Below are 20,922 nucleotides of genomic sequence, written 5' to 3' on the forward strand. Positions count from 1 at the left end.
CAGAAATGAGAGACCTTGTCTCAGCAAGGCAGAAGAGAGGAACCAACTCCCAAAAGTTGTCTTCCGACTTTCATACATGCAGTGGTATGCACATGTATGTTGTACACGCAGACACATGCACACGTCAGCAAAAGTACATGGAGAAGGACATGTGTGCAGTGCTGTGTTGGCAACCAGTGCTCAACAATGAGCTCTCTCCCAGGAGAAAGGGCAGCACTGACTTGTAGGCCTTTTTGCTTTATACCGCATGAATATTCCCTGTAGCATTTTCAACGTAGCTGCATTGTCACTAACTTGGGAGGAGCTGGGCATGGTTGGCTTGAGAGCCAGTGTGGGGAGGGCTCGCACAGCACTGCCAGGGGTCCTCTCTGACGCTGCCACTCACTGTGATGGCCATGCAGGTAAACCTTTGCTGTGTGTGCACTGAGACCTCTACATAGTTTTCACAAAGGGATTCCTAAACCAGAACACCAGCTTCTCAGTTTACCGAAACCATATCTGCCTTCCCTAACACCAGCTAAAATCCCTAACTTAAGCACTATTTCAGGATCCACCTCTGTCTAGCTAAAGGAGTTCTATCAGCTAAGCTTGCGAGGAACCTAGCTCCGCTCAGCATCTCCACACTTCTGGTTAAAATGGCAAAGTTGCCATCCCCTAAAAGTAAGAGCTGCTTCGGAAGACAGGGGATGTAAAAAGAAGAAAAAACTGTTTTATCCACATTAACTTTTAATCCTAAGAATAACTGTTTATCCAAGTTATAAAATTTGCCATAAAAAGACACTCCCTTCTTCCCCCAGAAACTCTACAAAGCACCTTGTGCTACTCCTTTGCAGAATGTCTGCTCCCTCAGGGAGGTGTGTAGGACCGTGAAAGGCAGCCTGATTCCTGGTTGGGCTAAGGTTGGAAACCCCGGTGACCCTGAGGGACGGCAGGTGTTTTGCCTGGTTCCTGGACATAGGCTCCTGACATGAGGCTGCAGCCCTCCATAGATTTGTAGCCTTCAGTCACATAAGGGCAACGCCTGAAGCCCTCCTACAGGTAGAGGACGTGGTCACAAATCTCCATTTTAATGAGGTACCTAAAAGCCTGAAGGGCTTAGCCAATTAAGCTTTCCTTCCCAGACAATCCTTCCTGAAAAGGTATTTAACCTCAAGCCCGTCCTGAGAAAACAGGGTACAGTTTCACTCATCATCACTCTCCACCATGACAATAAATGCTTTAAACAGTAGACTGCCTCTTAATAGGGATATGCTGTGGGGCGCCACGGAACAAGCCTTCACCTACAGAGGTGCATCTAATCTCCTGCAGACGGACTCTCAGCACTCCCAGTCTCGGCCTCCATCAAGCCAAGCCGCCCACCGACCAAGCCAGAGCACTCTCCCCCTCTCCCCAGCCCGCGGGCCTCCAATCGGTTCTCAGCTCTTCTGCAGGTCCCAGAGGTGACTGGGTGTCCAAGAGCCTGAGCCCTGGCCTCCCTGCAGGCCGGAGCACCTCCGAGGCAGCTCCAGTTGTCCCTGAGACTTCAAACTGCGCTCCCCACCCCTGGAGCAGTGTCCCGGGGCTTCCCATAGCCTGCCCAGTGCACAGTCAAACTCCCAGAGCCACCTAAGCTCTGTGGCAGTGCAGACTAGGGACCCCACTTAACCCAACAGAGGTGCTGGTTTTAAATTCTCCCACAATCACTCAAGAGCTGGACAAGATGGAGACATCCAAGCCCCCATTAGAAATGTGCTCACTGACACAGGGGAAACTGGCAAACAAGTTTCCATCCATACAGGTTCCAAACCAGGGCCAAACACGCTAAGTGACTAAGAGCTGCAGCTGCAGGGGCTTCAGAGTCCACCGGAGAGCTGGCAATGTCGACACCCAACTGTTCTGGAATTTATGGTGTTCAAGGCTGGCTCAGGGAATACGTACCCTTTTGACCCGCAAACTGCGCCGCTCAGTGGAGTTTCTCACAAACAAGGATTTTTTGGCCAAGGTTGAGCTGTCACTGTCACTGCGATTTAACTGGTGACCAAAGACAAAAGGGAAAGAAATTAATCACTGAATAACCAACAGGGCTGGTGGCAGTGACAACAAAGACGTTCACTGGATAAGGCAGGCAGCGGAGGCCATGTGAGCTAGCTGCTTCTTCCCCTTCTCTTCCATGCTGGTCAGACCAGGGCCTCACAGACTATGGAACTGATCAAACACTGGGCTGCATCCTTAGCCCAGGAGCTGAATTTTAAAGGAACTGTTTCATAAGTAATTTCTTCCCTACTCTTCGGTTTTCTGAACTTAATCTGCTTAATTTGAAGTGCTGCCTTTGAACACAGGTAAGACTGTTATGCAAAGGTAACTGTTTTTGTTGTTTTAAATGATGAAACGAGTTCTGTCCTTTTGCTCACAGGTGGTTTGTTTCTCTAGAGGACAGCACTAAGCCTGTCCTGCCCAGAATATGCATGCCCACTCCTCTCCTGGCTCTGCAGAAGGTCACCTCATCAGCAAAGGCTGCCCAGAGCCCTCCTGCCTGCTCCACCCCCTCAGCCTGCTCTTCTGTTTCCCGTGGCACACAGGAAACAGCACAGGTACCACCACCCAGCACCCAGCACCTCAGCTTCTCCAGTGCTATGATCTGGCTCATTCACAGAACAAAAGTTCTGCAAAACAGAAGAGGGTGGAGTCTTTGTTTCTAGGAAAGTGCTCAATAAAAGTATTTTATTGCCCGAATAACCTCAAAAATTAAAAAGTTTCTCTTTCTCTTATTGTATGTAATATTAAATCCATTCGCTGTGATTCATAAATAATTCATGAAATAGAACTTGGGAAACTGATGTAAATCTTGTAATTTTCTTCACAGGACTGAGTCTGGTTTGGAGACTGGAGGTCTTAGAACATGATTTTTGTTGTAAAATCCAATTCACATTTTCTCTTCAGCAAGATTAACATGGTTAGAAATGCATACGAAATATGCAAAATACATCTTAAGTTACTTTATGTTCCTAAACATAGAAGTTCAACAGTTCTTAGCATCTAAATCCTTACACTACTTCTTTGCCAAGTAAATTCCATTAGGGCCAGCAAGACATGAGTGTTTGGGGAAACAAACCAACTCAAGGAACCCCCAGGGTATGATACTGTACACCCGCTCTGCAGCATTTCTGGTCATTAGTCAGATTTGCAGCGCCTGTGCACAGTCTCTGGTTATTAGCCGGCCACTCACTGGCTAGACAGCCAGCGCCTCATCACAGCAGAAGGGGGCGTGGCCACCATTGCTGGCACCTCAGCAGCAGCACTGTCCCTTACCCTGCAGATGTACTGACTCCGCTCGCCTGGGGAGAAGGTTTGTGAGCGCACTATCACACTGTTTCTCACAAATGGATGCTGTCGAGAGCTCAGGTTACTACGGTCTTTAGGGCGAACTGCCATATTGCTGTCAACTGCTTCATCGGTATTCGTCTCCTTATCGACCTGCAATGAAAGTTGGAGATTCATCGGGAGGAGGCAGGTGCATGTTCATTTGGGTGCCATTCTTCTGAGGAGTGAACCAAATATCTAAAGTTAAGCAGAGACTCCTCTAGTGCGGTGAGCAAGGCTTGTCCTTCAGAGAACCATACTGCAGAAAGGAGAGAGGGGAGGTGGCTTTCTACTTCAGAGTCCTACTTGGACATGTATTATTGTTAAATTGACAATAACTTGTTCTTTGTCAGAACAAGGTACAATAATGAAAAAAATATTAAAAATTCAATATACCTTCTGGAGTGATGGCTCAGCAATTAAGAGCACTGGCTGCTCTTGTAGGGCCCCATATGGCAGCTCACATCTGTCTGCAACTCTAGTTCCAGGGGGACTTGACTCCCTCTTCTGGCCACTGTGGGCACTGCATGCACATGGTGCATAGACATGCATGCAGTGCAGGTGATGTGAGCAAGCACTCAGTATCCAATCTGAGGTAATGTGTTAACCACTCAGTCAACACGTTTCTATTATACAAGTAGTTGCTCACATGCAATAAATCAGATGCTGTTCCCTAAACCCATCTCTCTAAGTGGTTTATCTCCATGCTCTTTAAGGATTAATGGGCATTACAGTCTTGTTGGGGGAATGCCATGGTGATGCTGGCACTTGATCTATCTCTCACCCAATGGGTCAGGTTGCCTGTTTCATACCCATGGTCCCTAGGTGTGCTGGTCTGGATATGCTTGGCCCATGGAACATGTTACTATTAGGAGGTGTGGCCTTGTTGAAGTAGGTGTGGCTTTGTTGTAGGAAGTGCATCACTGTGGGGGTGGGCTTTGAGGTCCTATGCTCAAGTTTCTCCTGTGGAAGTCAGTCTCCTTCTGGCTACCTGTGGACCAAGATGCAGAACTTCCAGTGCCTTCTCCAGCATCATGGCTGCCTGCACAACACTGGATTGAACTTCTGAACCTGTAAGCCAGCCCCAATTAAATGTTTGCCTTTGTAAGAGTTGCCTTGGTCACGGTGTCTTTTCACAGCAATGGAAACCCCAACTGGACCTAACCAAATCAATGTCATCTTTCAGAACTGGTTTCTGCTAGAACTCCAGCCAGCCAATGTGAACTCTGAATTCTTACTTCATGTTTTATACTGAAATAGACTTCGCAACTTGATATCATAAAGTAGTCCCTGCCCCCTACGTTATCCATAACAGAAACAATATTTATTTGAGATAGAGTCTTGCCATGGAGCCCAGGCTTGCCTGATACTCATCATCCTCCTGCATCAGCCTCATGAGGGTTAAGATTACAGGAATCACCACACCTTGATCAGAAAATATTTGTTTTAATTAATTAATTAGTTAATTAATTATTTTTGTCATTGGTTGGTTGTTTTGGAGATAGGGCCTTGTGTGTCAGGTCAACCTATAAACTCACTACACAGCTGATGACCCTCTACCTGTATCTAAGTGTCAGAATGATAGCGATGTGTCCTCTGTGCTATTCATGCGGTGTTGGGGATTTAACCTAGGGCTGTAAGTATTGTACCAATTCAGCTACATCTCTAACCCCAGACAATACTTTTAAAAAGCATTCACAGAACATTCAGCAATATCAAGGAGTGAGTATTGTTTCTGTCAAGTAAAAAGGAAAAATTAATCTTCTGGGCCATGTGAAATTGTAAAGTGCTTTCAATGCTGAGTGGTGATATTCCTATAAAAGCCTTTCAGTCAGCTCTGGGGCCCAAATCCTGATTTAGAAGAGAAAACAAGTGGGCTGGTGAGATGGCTCAGTGGTTAAGAGCACTGACTGCTCTTCAGGAAGTCATGAGTTCAAATCCCAGCAACCACATGGTGGTTCACAACCATCTATAATGAGATCTGGTGCTCTCCTATGGGTGTCTGAAGACAGCTTCAGTGTACTTTAGGCTGGAGTGACCTGAGTCCGGAGCAAGAGGGAGAAGGGAAGGGGGAAAAATTAATTTAAAAAAAAAAAAAAAAAAAAAGAAGAAGAAGAGAAAACACGTAACCCCTTGGGTGGCCCCCACAGTGGCTTTGCTTTAGGAGGGGTAGCAATTTACCAGGGTGGGGACTCCGGTTGCTGGCTGACCAGGGACTTCAGCATGCTCCTTCCTACACTGGCTTGTCTTGGGCCCCCTAGTGCATGGACTCGGGTCTTCTGTGCAGCGACTGCCCTCTGCCAAGTGAACCCCAGGCTCTTTTGCAGCCACAGTTCCATCAGAGGCCTCTCTTAGCATCGTTAAGCTATAGTGAAAGCAAAACAAAACAGAGTCATTTTCAGTGTGGCAGGCAAACTCCATGTCATGTGAGTAGGCGTAGTAATCCATTTACTTGATAAGAAACTGAGTCATACATGTGACTAAGGACACACTGTGACAGCTGGAAGCTCTTTAAGGAGATCAAAAAAAAAAAAAAAAAAAAAAAAAAAAAAAGATTCTCATTGTAAGTTTCAGGAATCCAGAGCAAAATCACCACTAAAATCACCACTACAAAAGTGTTAAGGTTATGAAACTTGACCAAGTCTCCAGATATTCAACAGAAATATCCAAGGACCACAGACACATTTTAACTTCAGCATGTAAAAACATGGCATTCACTATAAAATAGCTTGATATTATTTAATTCATTGTAGAATTCGTCATAAAACAGTTGATTCTTCTTAGCCCAGACTTGAGGATTACCTATTACTAACTGTTCATTGTCAGGTAGGTGCAGGGCTGTGTAGACGGTTTGTTACTGAGAGCTATCAGATGACTCACGGCCTCACATGCTCCTCCTTAACAAAAGCCAGGGCTTGAATGTGGGTGGTGACAAGAACACGACCCCATGGCTCAGTGTTTAAGAGCACTAGCTTCTCTTCCAGAGGACCCAGGTTTAGTTCCCAGATCCTGGGCAGCAGTTCACAACCCTCTGTAACTCCAGGTCCAGAGTGTCAGATGCCCTCTTCTGGCCTCTTCTGCATGCACATGGAGCACATGTATATGTCGACAAAACACCCATACACATAAAATAAAAATAAATAAAAATATCAAAAAATATTTTTAAAGTATTTGATCAGGTTATACATAATGTATAACCTAGCAGTACTGTAAAGGCTTGGAACATGGCAGGTTTTGCTGAGTTTCCTGACCTAAGACCAGAAAGAATCCTTTTCACTGACTTATAAGTGTCAAGCCTTAATTAGAATGGTGACATATTGGCAGAGTGACACAGACTGGTTATTAAATGTCTGGTCATCAAAGGAACACAAGGGAGAACCAACAATGACTACACTGAACTGAAAGTCCCTCTTTTAAACCCACTAAATATATTCCTTGAATTGGTAGAAAAGCTTGATGCTTAGAGACACTAGGACAAACCTTATGAACGCCCCTCCCACGCTGGCTTTAGCCACTGTGTCCCTGAGCCTTTGTACATCACTGCTGTAGTCCTTCCTTACAAATGTCTATGGTAACATTTATGACATTCCTTGTCACTCTGAATTTATAACATGTTTTATCTTTGCATATGTATATACATAAACGTGAGTATGTAAATGCTAACATTAGTCCAACCACACATAACAGACCTGGCATCCTTAAAGGATGGGCTGCTGACACAGAGGAAGAAACCCAAGACCAATACTATAATGGTAATAACAACTTTGCTCAAGTACTGCCTGAATGACACCGGGGGTGGTGGTGGGTGGGTGGGTGGGGGTGGTGGGTGGGAGGATAAGTTAATTTTACCTTGTCTATGACTCTACAGCAGTGGTTCTCAACCTTCCTAATACTGTGACCCTTTAATACAGCTCCTCATGTTGTGGTGACCCCCGATTATAAAATTATTTGCTGCTACTACTTCATAATGGTAATTTTGATACCATTATGAATCATAACATAAATATCTGGTCTTAGGCGACCCCTGTGAAAGGGTTGTTCAGACTCCAGGGGTCCCTACCTACAAGCTGAGAACCACTGTTCTGTAACAAGGTTTCATAGCTTTCTACATGAACAGCTCAGACAAAAAAAAAACAAAAAACAAATGCATAGAACGCTGTAGGCACTGTTACCAGCAGCAAGAGAAGGAGCCCAGCCAAGGGGCTGACTTTGCCAGTCTCTCCATTTCTTCCTCTAACTCTCCAATGACAAGGAGAGGTTCAGGCAGCTCACCCTGATCCCACAGCTCCAGACTAAGATCTGGGCCTACAAAGTGCTTGCTCCCAAAGTCCCTTAGAGAAACCAAGGATGGCCTGGTCCCCCCAGAGAAAGGCAGCGGCTGCTTACCAATCTTCCCCTGGACCCTGCTGCTCTGGCCTCAGTCCTTCCTCCTCCTCTTCTTGGGCCAGCTCTTGTTCCACAGCCAACAGCTCAGCTGAAGTTCTTGCAAGTAAGGCTGACACGGCATCCTGCAGAATGGAAACCATATGGCAGTTAACACCAGACACTCCAAATATGATTCAGAAACTCCTCGGATGCAGACTCACATCTCCAGCTGTGAAGAAGCAGCTTGTACCAGACCCAGGTCTCCTGCTGAGAACAAATATGAAAACTGAACAAAATGAAACCAAAAACAAACACAGACTCCAGATGTTACAAACCAAGACGGCTATCAGGGGCCATCATGCTGGTGGGCTGAGGTCCCAGGGAGAGCAAAGATAGAAGAGAGGTGACCGTCACTGCCAGTGTTTCCTCTAAAGGCATTTTTCAACCTAGGCATGAAGCCTGCAGGCTGAACAGATGGGCTGCCTAGAAGGGCAGCCCCCTAACCCACAGTGTGAAAAGACCAGCATGGCGTTCAGAGTGACCGAGGCAGTCCACATAAAAGGGGTTGGAGGACATGAGTGAGCGGGGAGGTGGGCCCATATTACATTACCCAGGGTATTTCTGTTCAGGCTTTTCCCTTCCTAAGCTGCATCTTACAGAGCCAGACACAGGGAAAGCCAAAACCAGCTGCTAGCAAGCTAAACAGCAAGCAGACACCTCATGCCTCCAAAGGCCCTGGAGAGAGAAAACTTGGAATTCAAAACCCCCAGGTGATGCGGGTAACTTTCCCATGTTGTCATCTGACTTCCAGAAGAGCACTGACTCGTCCCAAGAATACTTCAGCTGGCACTTTTACAGTCCCTCATTTGATACGGCCAGCATTGTACTATGGTAACAAGCCAAAAGAAACAGCAGACACCAGAGGAAGACCCACAGTGACCCACACCGCAAGACCCACAGTGACCCACACCGCAAGACCCACAGTGACTCACACACCACAAGACCCACAGTGACTCACACCGCAAGACCCACAGTGACTCACACACCGCAAGACCCACAGTGACTCACACACCGCAAGACCCTCAGTGACTCACACACCGCAAGACCCACAGTGACTCACACACCGCAAGACCCACAGTGACTCACACACCGCAAGACCCACAGTGACTCACACACCGCAAGACCCACAGTGACTCCACACACCGCAAGACCCACAGTGACTCACACACCACAAGACCCACAGTGACTCACACACCGCAAGACCCACAGTGACTCACACACCGCAAGACCCACAGTGACTCACACCGCAAGACACACAGTGACTCACACACCGCAAGACACACAGTGACTCACACACCGCAAGACCTACAGTGACTCACACACCACAAGACCCACAGTGACTCACACACCGCAAGACCCACAGTGACTCACACACCGCAAGACACACAGTGACTCACACACCGCAAGACCCACAGTGACTCACACACCGCAAGACACACAGTGACTCACACACCGCAAGACCCACAGTGACTCACACACCGCAAGACACACAGTGACTCACACACCGCAAGACCCACAGTGACTCACACACCGCAAGACCTACAGTGACTCACACACCGCAGTTAATCAGAGACAGCAATTAAACTTCTACAACTCACATAGTAAAGAAAAACTGATGAAATTACAGATTATTCTACTAGCAGAACACAAAGAGAAGTGCACCAGTGCATAGGAGTAGAGCTGCTGCAAGTCAGAGAAGAAAACCTTCCAGTGGTGGGAGGAGAAAGGGTGTGGACCATCTTAACACTTTAGATTGGGCGAGTGGCAAGATGACAGGTTACAGTTCCATGTCCTATGAGTAAGAGAGATGTCAGGATAAACAGCCACCAACAGAAGACACACAGGTAAGACAGGTTAGTCAGAAAACTGCCTGGCCACAGGACTTCTCTGCAGGCACAGTGGCTGGACTTGGCTGAACTCCTTGGACTAACAGAGCCCTTTTTGCCACAACCTGTGGAGTCTGACTAGAAAAACAACGGGAAAAACCACAGTACGAGGAGCAGGAGAAACCACACTTCTCCAACCAGAAAATTCACTGGCAAAGCACAAAGTACTTTCTAGTTCATCTTATGGCTTGTTTATTTTTATTTTTAAAATATTAATCCTTTAGATCTCAAGCACAAGAAACATTTAGAACTGAAAACAGACATGGCCAGAAAAGAAGGAACCCTCTTAAGCCACGGTACCAATACAAGGAAGAGGCTGGGGCGATGGCACAGTCCGTGCCGTAGTGGCTGCCTTGCAAGCATGAGGCCTGAATTTGAGTCTCTGAACCCATGTTCATGTGAGAAGACCTGGGCACAGCAGCACTCGTCTGCCGTGCGGGTGCTGGGGAGGCATGGCCATATGGACAGCTGGCCAAGTCCAGGCCAGTGAGGTCCTGGCTCAACAAGCAAAGTGAGAAGCACACCGAGAGTGGGGGCCGAGGCTGCCCCGTGGCCTGCACATGGATGCTCACTTGAGTGCACAGGAACTTGCACACAAATAAACACACGCACACAAAACATATGTGCACACAAAGGGAAAAACTCATGAAACAAAATGAAGGGCCACTAAAAGCTGTAAGGGAAAAAGGCCAACCCACATGCAAGGGCGGAAACATCAGCCTTCTGCTGAGCAAACCACACCCAGGAAACCCAGAATGACATAAACCTGGAGAGTAGTAACTGTCCACCAAGACTAAGCACAGTCCTCTCTCAACACTGGTGAGAGAGTAACACACACACACACACACACACACACACAAGCATTCCTGACAACCTCACTACCATGGCACCATGGTGGGAGCTCTGAGAAATATTATGCACAGAGGAAGAAGACAGTCTTATCCACATTAACACATTTTATGTGAGAAACAAATGACCGGGAGAGTTGGGAAGCAATAAATCACATGATCAGAGCAAACCAGTGAACCTTAACACTTGGGTGCGGGAGGGGAGACCACAAACAACCTAATCATCCAGCTGCTGCCAACAGAACCTTAGGAAACAACACATCCCTCTCAATAATAACTCTAAGTGCAAACGACCTGAACTCACGAATTAATGCCAGCTAACTGTGCTCCTTTAAGAAGCCAAGCCTGAGCTAGTGGTTGTCTCCAGGAATCTGACATAATTAGTAAAGATGTCCCAACTTAGAGCCAGAGTCTGGAAACCAACCCATCAGCCAGATGGACACCATCTCAGCTACCAAGTGGACCACTTCCCACCATAGTCTTTGTGGGTTCTCATTGCTGTGAAGAGACGCCACGACCAAGGCAACTCTTACAAGGGACAACATTTAATTGGGCCTGGCTTACATTACAGTGCATTATCATCATGGCAGGAAGCTTGGCAGTGTCCAGGCAGACACAGTGCTGGAGAAGGAGCCCAGACCTCTAGCTTTTAACAGATGAACGTCTCTACAACCTTTCAGATATGAACTCAATGATGAGAGAACAGCTAAATGTGAGCTACATTAAGATGGTCTTGTTGAAATGAGATGCTCCTAAAAAGACAGGTACCAAACCAAATTCAAGACCAAAATTCTGAGAGTCAGAACGAATAAAGACATTGAATCTTCAACCAAAGACCAGGTAGTGGGTGGACCCACCAGACTTTTAAGGAATTAGTGTTGATGTTCTCTCAAATTTCTCCTAAATGGAGATGAGGAGGGGCTTCTTCAGTGCTCATCATAGGAGGGCAGAGGGATGGCTCGGTCGGTAAGGTGGCTGCGGTGCACAAGGACCTGAGTTTGATCCCCAGTACAACTCAAAGTCTGGGAGCAGCAGTGAAACACTTGTGATCCCAGCATGGGGAAGCACCAGCTGAGGACTGGCAAGCAAACGTGGGACATCCACAGGAGAGCCCAGTCTTGTGTTCCAGCAAACTTCTCAGTAAGTAGGGAATAAACCATCTACTAGTTAAAACAAATTTTAGGGCAGAAAGCTATTTAAGAATATTGATAGCTAAAGATGGAAAACTAACAGGCCTCCAGACCGAAAACTGACGACGTACAAGACAAAGTGTTTCAAATGTGGCATCAAATACATGATCTTAATGAACAAAATAAATTAAAATCAAAGGTTTCCATGGTCATTTAAACAACAAAGCCTCAAGTATTTTATGGGAGGTAAGTTCTACTTGAATCTAAGCTGAAAATGACCTCTCCTGGGATGATGGGAGCCAACAGGGGCTGTGCCCCCGGCACACATCAGCGCCTCCCAGCGCGGACTCACCAAGTCTACAGGGTCAAGCCTGGGCTGCTTTGACTGAGCTCCGAGCTCCTCGTTTTCTTCTTCATTCTTCTTGCAAGGCATTTGCTTGGAAGGAAGCAAATTATACCACAGCATGAAAATCTCATTGGAAAATGGTAAATCCGCCAGGCTGATCTGCGTCCCAGCCTATGGGAAATGAAGGGAGAGAGAAAAGTGAGATGTTTAACTTAGTATTTGTTCTCTGGTAAGACAAGAAATGACTGGGCGAGCTTGTCTTAAAGCAACACACCACTGGTGACATAAGGACAGGCTGTGTGTGTTTGTGTGTGTGTGTGTGTGTGTGTGTGTGTGTGTGTGTGTGTGTGTGTATGCATGTGCATGTGTTTGTGTACCTGTGTGTGATCATGTGCGCCTGTGTGTTCTTGAGTGTGTGTGCAGTGGTCAGAGGATGACTTTGAGACATTTTCCTCAATTTCTTCCTCACTACTTGTTTATTTACTTAGGAATGGCAGGGTCTCTCACTGAATCTGGAGTCAAAGGCTCTAGCCCCCAGGACTGGTGTTCAGGAATGCACCACTGAGTCCTGCTTCTACATGGGTGCTGTGGTCTAGGCCTCGGCACTCACGCATGCGCAAGGGCACCTGATCTGCGGGGCCACTTCCCTCCAGCACTGGTGGGTTTTAAAATCTGGACGTATTTATATCTTCAGCTCTGGCTCAGTAAGAGATAATGCCCAATCGAACTGCCCATCTTGGGATTATTTTGTAATGTTAAATTTCCCAAACAATTTCTCCAATAACTAAGCACACAGGTTTTTCTGAATGTGGAATTAAATTTAGAGAAAAAAAAGGATAAATGACTAAGTTGAAACCAAAGCATTCCTCTTAATATGTCAGAAGAATAACTTGCTTATAAAGACAGAGATGCCGATTTTGCTCTTGAACAATAATTTCGCAAGTTCTCTTTGGATCTGTGGGTCACTAGAATGTTTAAAAAAAGGGGGGGGGGCAAAGTAATCGACTTCAGATCCCACCTACTCACAGTCAGAGTCTCACTCAAGCGCACTGGTTCTTCGAGGATACTCCGTAACATACTTAGTAAGTTTACTGGAGCCTCTGACACGTATTACACATGGTATCTACTGTACTGACAAAAAATGAAAAACAAACAAACAAACAAAACACTTGTCCTTTTCCCTGTGCTCATCATTAAATATGTGCTCGTCCTGTGCGGGACCACACAAACCCAGCCGTTTTTGACCATGTGTGCCCTGGCTGGATGCCTGCATTTGTGCCCTGCACCCAGAGGGAGATGCTGACCTAACTGATACAGTCAGTCTCACTCAGCTGAGTCGCGCTGTGCTGAGCAATTTATGTCCATTACAATGGAAGGGCACGTGGGCTGGATAAAGAAACCACACGCTTAGTGTCTTGCTTGCTTTTAATTTTTTCCTTTGTTTTGTGTGTGTGTGGCTTTTGTTTTGTTTTGTTTTTGACAGAGGGTTTCTCTGTGTGCCTCTGGGTGTACTGGAACTTGCTTTGTAGACCACACTGCTCTCAAACTCACAGAGATCCCCCTGCCTCTGCCTCTCGAGTACTGGGATTAAAGGTGTGCATTTCCCCCACCACCTGGCTACTTAATTCAGTTTGGATCGGTGACTTAGGGCCGGGACAGTTCGATGCCCAGCTCCAGCATCTAGGTGCATAGCCCACTGTGGGCAGCTATGTATCAGAAAATGGAGGTGACTGAATTTTCCATCATCAAACTTCCATGATATTGCTCCAGGCTTAAAGAAGCTTAATACAGAGAGTATGCCACACGAGCCCAGCACTGGAAAGTGCAAACTTGCTCCACAGTGATGGCCACATTCGAAGAACAAAAAGTCAAGCTCTACAGAACATTAGAGTTTATAAGTGGAATTTAAAAATCTGGAACGAGAGGAAAAGCATTCTAGAACAAACAAACAAACCAACTAACCAACCAGGGCTGGCGAGATGGCTCAGCGGGCAAAGGGGCTTGCCACCAAGCCAGATGACTTGTGCTTTATCCTCAGAACCTACATGGTGAAAGAAGAGAATGCATTCCTTTCACCATCACATCCGTGCCTTGGCACATGTACACACCAACACCCATTCCCAAATAAAAAAATAAACATTTAAAAAAAAAAAAAAAAAAAAAAAGAGAGCTGTAGCCATTGTTGGTAAAGTGGAAATAGAGAAAGGTTTTGCAGAACAGGGCTCGTGGTGTTATGTGAGAGTGATCAGGATGATGGCGACGGTGCCTACCAGGCATTCCTCCCTCCGGTGTTTACTGACTGAGCAGAGATCGACTCTCAGCGTCTTCTGTTGAAGGGCTGCCTGGGAGATGGCCACCCTGAACACATCATTGTACAGCACAGATTCAGTGGGTGGGTGGACTTTTGTTCGAAATAGACAGCTGACATCCACCGAGGAGGGAAGCACGGCGACCCTAAAATACCTGCCAAGAGTAAGCACAGAATGAGTCTCACGGGTATGTCCATTACAGTGGATTCGCAGCTGTCATTTGCAATTAGCTACAAAAGAAAGAAAATGAGGAGACAGCATTATCAGATCAAAGTGCCATGATGGGTCCTAGCTTAGCTGCAGGCACTGTTCTTAACCCAGCCGTGCCCACTGCGCCCAAAACCAAACTGAACACCAAAAACCCAGCCTGCTATCACCACGAGACTACAGGAAAGGCACTATGGGAAAACAAGGAGGAAGTCGCAAAGGATGAACCTCCCTGCATCCATCAACTCAAAAGTAAGCTGCTTCTGAGCTGGAGAAGGTGGGGACATGCTGACGTGGATTCGAGAGATGTTCTCTCAAAGAACCCTCACTCTGAGCACCAAACTGAGACTGGATGAGTGACCCTAGGAACGGAACATATTACCCTACAGAGAGGAAGAAAGGCTGAGCAGCGTACTGTTAACAAGATGGGAAACAGATGAAGTGGCGGTTCAAAACTATCATTGTCTAGCATCTCTGAAGGCGCAGATGTGACAGACTCGCAGAGGATCTCACTCTGCGCAGATGCAGAGCAAAGTGTGCGACAGCAGTGACTCCATGAACACTCACAGTTCCCAGAAGCAGCCTGAGGTATTTCCCTCCTAATTCCAGAAACAGAAATCCATGAAATCTCCCCCTTTTAATTCATACTCTTGTCTAACTTATATTCTAAAATATGTCAGTTTTTTCTTTCTAGTTAGGAAAAAAAAATCTATAAATTCAATCCCATAGTTGAAAATTCCATGTTATTTTTTATTTTATATCAACATTAATTACAAAGACCCAACACTAGAAATCCACTGGCGGCTGATGAAAGGCCCAGTGCCCCCAGAGGGCTGCAAGCTCTGGAGAGGGGCGTCTTTTTTCCCCTCTGCCTTCATGGAAAAGCAACACGTCGTCAGAGAGTCAAACGGAAGGAAAGGACATCAGTCCCTTCAGGTTCCAGCTGCTCTATACCAGATCCCTCTGTTTGGCTCATCTCAAAATCTTTCCACATCATACAGGACAGAGTTGATGAGCTTCAGAAGTGAAGGCAGGGCCTGGAGAGATGGCTCAGTGGTTAAGAGCGCTGGCTGCTTTTCCAGAGGTCCCTGTTCAGTTCCTAGAACCTGAACAGCTCACAAGCATCTGTAACCCAGTTCTGGGAGGGCCAATGCCCTCTTCTGGCATGCATGTGGTACATAGACATACATGCAGGCAAAACACCCGTACACATTAAAATAAGAGTAAGTTAATCCTCCTCCTCCTCCTCCTCCTCTTCCATCAGTTTGCAGTGTCACACACCTTTAATTTTAGCACAGCACCTGGGAGGCAGAGACTGGTAGATCTGTGAGTTCGAGATCAGCCTGGTCTACAGAGTGAGTTACAGGATAGCTAGAGCTAACCAGAAAACCCTTTCTTGAAAACCCATCCCCTCCCAACACCGCCCCAAAAAAGTAGGGCACAGGGATAGCAGACGAGGGCACTGTTCAGCCCACTCTGCCAGAAGAGACCTCTCCAAAGCCAGGCAAACCTGAGCCAGTCCCAGAATAATGTGGCTGTTACCAACCAGCTGAACACCAACATTTGTCATAATTAGTAGTAAAATAAAATTCTAGAGCCAGGCATGGTGGCCCGTGGCCTCAATTCCAGCACTTGGGAGGAGGAGACAGGAGGCTCAGGTGTTTGAGGCTAGCTTGGAACATATGAGATCTTGTCTCAAAAAGCTAAAAGCATTTTTTTTAGAGATAAATAGTACTTATTTAATATAAGAAAAATAAAGTCTCAAAATTTTCAGGAAAGTGGATGAACTTAGAATATTTAGTATTAAGTCACACACTATGAGAACCCCCCCCCCCATTTTCACTGACATGCAGAATCTGTGCAACAGTACATGTATATATGAAACACATATACATGTGGGTACAGTCTAAAAGGCAGAAAGGTAAACGAGAAAGGCTAAATATGAATGGAAGAGGAAGGACTAAATGTAAACAATGAACACGAAGAAGACAGAAGTCCTAACTGCTGTGGAGCTTTCATTTCTGGTGGCAGGAAATGAAAATATATCATAAAATATATATTTGCTATAGAAAATATAAACCCAGAGTGAAGTTCCACAGCTTCTGTCACATCACATAGTCTTTGGGTCTGGTGAAATTTGGTTAATGATGTTTTTTCTTTGTAGCTTTTTATATAATGAAGTTTAAAATTAGAAAAAAGGAAAAGAGGAATTAAAAAGAAAGTAGAAAGGAGGGAGGAAGGGAGGGAGGGAGGGAGGGAGGGAGGGAGGGAGGGAGGAAGGGAGGGAGGGAGGGAAGAAGGAAGGAAGGAAGGAAGGAAGGAAGGAAGGAAGGAAGGAAGGAAGGAAGGAAAATAAAATCAAACAAAAACCTCTCAAGTCTCGGAAGCCTGCAGAGTATTGTGTACGGTTGATACTTCTGGAGTATCAGCATTCAGGCTTATGCATGAAGTTAAGAAAATGTTGCTACATCTCAGGAAAGTTCAGAACAATTAGATAAGCAACTGCGACTACATGTTGCTGTAACAGAAGCATATGCAACACACCAGCTGGCTGAGAGCCACTACTGCTCCTGAGCTACCCTCGGGCTTAGGAAGGCCTAGGACCTCCAGTGAGGTGAGGGTGACTGTCACCGGTGGCCTAGGACCTCTCGTGAGGTGAGGGTGACTGTCACCGGTGGCCTAGGACCTCTCGTGAGGTGAGGGTGACTGTCACCCGTGTAGCTGAGGAAGAACACTTGTGTGTAAGAAGGGAGCCTGAGAAGATGGCTCCACAGGTAAAAGCATTTTCTGTTCCTGTGGAGGACCTGTGCTTGGTTGCCAGCACTCACACAGTGGCTCCTTGGACACCAGAAACACATATGGTGCACAGACATATATGTAGGCAAACATTCATACATTCATACACATAAAATAATTAAAAATAAAGATGGAAGGAAGGAAGGAAGGAAGGGAAGAAGGAAGGAAGGAAGGAAGGAAGGAAGGAAGGACAGACGGACGGACAGCTGGCCATGGGTGTGGCATGCTCAGTGCTCAGTCCCCACAGTTCTATTACTCTGACCTGGTTCACTAAGGAGCCACTGACAACATACTTTGGTATCACAGATTGTGGAGTTGCGAATGGTGGATAGCATGAAGCCTGTCTTCCCCAAATGCTGGCCACCGTGTTGACGCCCAGTCTCTCTGCTAACCCTGTTAATGAAGCTGTCTCCATGCTTTATTCAGGAAGTCCCTTGTGCCCATTCTCCTCCTAGATCCTAATGCCAGCTTTGATGGTTGTCAGTGGACGCTCAGCCACTCAGTCTATTTTTCTGTAGCTCTGCCTCTGCACACCCCAACCCTCTCCCCAGGATGATGGAGATGCAAACCCTGTTGGGAAAATGCCCAGGACTCTTACACACTCTGTTTAAAGTCCTGGCCTCTGAGAAGACATGGCCATTAAGAAAACAATCACCTGGGCTGGAGAGATGGCTCAGCGGTTAAGAGCACTGACTGCTCTTCCAGAGGTCCTGAGTTCAATTCCCAGCAACCACAACATGGTGGCTCACAACTATCTGTAATGTAATGGGATCTGAAACCCTCTTCTGGTATGTCTGAAGACAGCTATAATTGTACTTATATACATAAAGTAAATAAATTAATAAATCTATATAAAAAAAAACAAAAAAAAAAAACAAAAAAAACCAAACCATTCCTGTACTGCCATGTTCAGAGAGGAGGTTCAAATGCAGGGCAGACATGCAGTCACTTGCCCTTCTTAGAGTCTTTGGGATGCTGGCTCTTGGCTCTAGAGGGGACTGGTGGTTATGAACTCTAGAAGGCGGCCCTCTTGGGCAGTGGAGAGCACTTGGTTGGCTACACTGTACTGTGCATCACTGCACTACTCGCTGGAAGCAGGCATGGAGTGCTAAAAGCACATGCTTTCACGAAACATAAAATGTCTCTGTGACGAGGCTTAACTTAATCACTACATATTCATGTGCGACATCAGAAAAAATTCTCCAAACCAATAATAGTAACTGCTATACAATAACAAAAATTAAAACCAGATTCTCAGCAATCAGGCCCTGGTCAGGCCCCCACATGGCCTGTGGTGAAAAAGAGAGCACGAAGTGTTGACGCCCAGCCTCAGCAGCAGTCTTCTGAATGGACCTAGCCCTGTTTGCTTTCCCCACTCTCTGCTTCACTTTAGCTACTGTTGGGTCACACACAAAATCTTCTAGCTGCTTCTCCCGTATATTCACTTTTTAAAAAAGATCTGTTTTGTTTTTCATTTTTAATTGTGTGTATCTGTCCGTATCCCTGTGCGGGTATCTGCAGAGGTCGCAAGAGGGTTTTAGCACCCTGGAGCCTTAGTTGCAGGAGGTTATTGGGTGCTGTCCAATGCGGTTGCTAGGAAAACAAATGTGGGGTCCCTGGAAGAGAGGCCAGAACACCTACCCACTAGCATCTCTTCACATGCCTGCCCCCGGTCTTCATTTTGATGAGTAGTTTGATCACAAGCAGAATCATTGTAGGAACTTTTAAGTCCTTAATTTGTTTCCTGTACTGACTTTACTTACACTTTTGAAGAATGAGGTATCAAGAAGGCATGAAGATTTCGGAGTTGTGCTATAATCACCATGAAACTTGAACTCTTTGTATCGTATCTGCCAAAAGAGACAAAGAGTCAAACAGAGGAACCACAGGAACCACACCCAGGCACCCCACCCCACCTGCATTACCTGAGTCCTATCTGCACCTGGGCAGTCTCCACAATGGTGACATCCTCTTCACTGTAGGGAACGTCTTCAATTTCACCAGGCCTAGGAACCAGTAGCAGGTGAACTCAGTTAATAGGGACACTGATTATGGGGACACTGACTATGGGGACATTGACTATGGGGACACTTTGCCTTACATCCCTGTGGAACTGACTCCTGTGGAACTGCTGATTTGGACAAGAATCAGGTCTGACTCGAGCTTAGGGAACAAATTTCAAGTGCCTGGCATTCCTAAGCCCGAGAGGCTACCCCACTATCTCAGGGGCTTCAGACATGTACATAAGGTACTTCATGTGCCAACAAGCACTGGCCAATCACCAGGTCAGCTGCCAATCCATATACCAGTCTGCTTGCCATTTCCATGGTGGTGGGATGTTTCTGGCAGGGGACTGCTTCACCTTACAGAATGCACCAGCCTGGCTGACAGGCATGCAGGGACTGAATGTAACCCTGCTGGTTCCTTACTGCTTCATGGTGGCTTCGTAGACGCCGCTGTCTCCAGCCACAGATTCGTCAGAGGCGGCAGCAGATACCCGAGCAGTCTTGTCTCCTCGCAGATGGAGTCCTCTTCTTTTGAGTAATGACTTTTCCACATCTAAGGTGGAGAAAGTGGTAACATCATTAGTTTCTTGTTGAGGAAAGTATAAAATACTCACACCATAGACACGCAAAGTACAATTTGCCTCACAGATGGGTGAGAGGAATGCTGTGGTTTATAGGGTCTAGAATTTGGTTACTTGGAAAAAACTGTTTTTGATTCTGTCTAAGGAATTATTTTAAGAAGATTTATTTTATGTGTATTGAATGTTTTGCCCACATTTATAGAAATGCATCATGTACATGCAGTACCCATGGTGGCCAGAAGATGGCAGTGGATCCTCAGGTCTGGAGTTATTGGCAGTTGTGAGCCACCATGTGAGTCCTGGGAACTGAATTCCTGTTCTCTGCAAGAGCATCAGCTGCTCTTAACCACTGAGCTAGCTGTCAAGGCCCACCCACATTAGACACCAATAAAAAGCACGTTTATCTATTTAAGCAAGTGTGCACAAGAGTGTGTAGGTGCACATGTAGAGGTCAGAGGACAACTTGAAGGAGCATCTCTCTCCTTCCTTCCGTCATGTGGGTTCTGGGGACGAAATTCAGGCTGTCAGTCTTGGATGCAACTGCCGTAAACCCACTGACCCACAGGTCCTTGCCCTAAACTATTTTAAGGCAAGGGCTACATAATTCCCAGTATTCCCAGCTTCTTTGCTTCAGGCTTTCACGAGACACTACAAACTCTGGCTAAGCGTGCATGCGCTCCCATCAAACACTCAAACTGTTCGTACTTGAATAAGTCCAGCTACTGAAGAGTTTGCTCTCGCCTCTCTACACAGCCTGCTCCGTCTCAGCTACTCTTCTATCAGAAATTAAAGAGAAAACATCTTTGAATTACAGGAACCCTCACCAGCTAATAATATCACTAAAAAAACAAAACAACTTTTGTTTTTCTGTGCTACTGAATCCTTAGCACCAGCTACCACTTAGAGCTTTTATCTCTAACTCATATTCACACGGCAGCATCCTGCAGGGAACAGGGAGCATTCATTTAAAGCTTGCTCTGTACTGTAATAAGCTGTAAGAACAGAGTCTTTCATCCTCCAGTGAGTGAGCCCAAGGAGAGGTATTGGTA

The 20,922-nt window shown here is 46.2% G+C and overlaps 1 protein-coding gene across 1 annotated transcript in view; it reads right to left on the reverse strand.

Moving 5' to 3' along the window:
- Positions 1 to 20,922, reverse strand: part of Wwc2 (WW and C2 domain containing 2) — a 166,079-nt gene that overhangs the window by 16,151 nt on the left and 129,006 nt on the right. Inside the window, exons 12-20 of the mRNA XM_034520119.2 lie at positions 19,716 to 19,845; positions 19,212 to 19,292; positions 19,050 to 19,136; positions 14,245 to 14,437; positions 11,981 to 12,145; positions 7,726 to 7,847; positions 5,521 to 5,704; positions 3,289 to 3,453; positions 1,918 to 2,010 (exon numbers count right to left, since the gene is read on the reverse strand). Of these exons, the coding sequence (XP_034376010.1) occupies positions 1,918 to 2,010; positions 3,289 to 3,453; positions 5,521 to 5,704; positions 7,726 to 7,847; positions 11,981 to 12,145; positions 14,245 to 14,437; positions 19,050 to 19,136; positions 19,212 to 19,292; positions 19,716 to 19,845 (1,220 nt within the window). The remainder of the gene's footprint in view (positions 1 to 1,917; positions 2,011 to 3,288; positions 3,454 to 5,520; positions 5,705 to 7,725; positions 7,848 to 11,980; positions 12,146 to 14,244; positions 14,438 to 19,049; positions 19,137 to 19,211; positions 19,293 to 19,715; positions 19,846 to 20,922) is intronic.

The sequence above is a fragment of the Arvicanthis niloticus genome, chromosome 16, assembly GCF_011762505.2.
Source record: "Arvicanthis niloticus isolate mArvNil1 chromosome 16, mArvNil1.pat.X, whole genome shotgun sequence".
NCBI classification, from domain to species: domain Eukaryota; kingdom Metazoa; phylum Chordata; class Mammalia; order Rodentia; family Muridae; genus Arvicanthis; species Arvicanthis niloticus.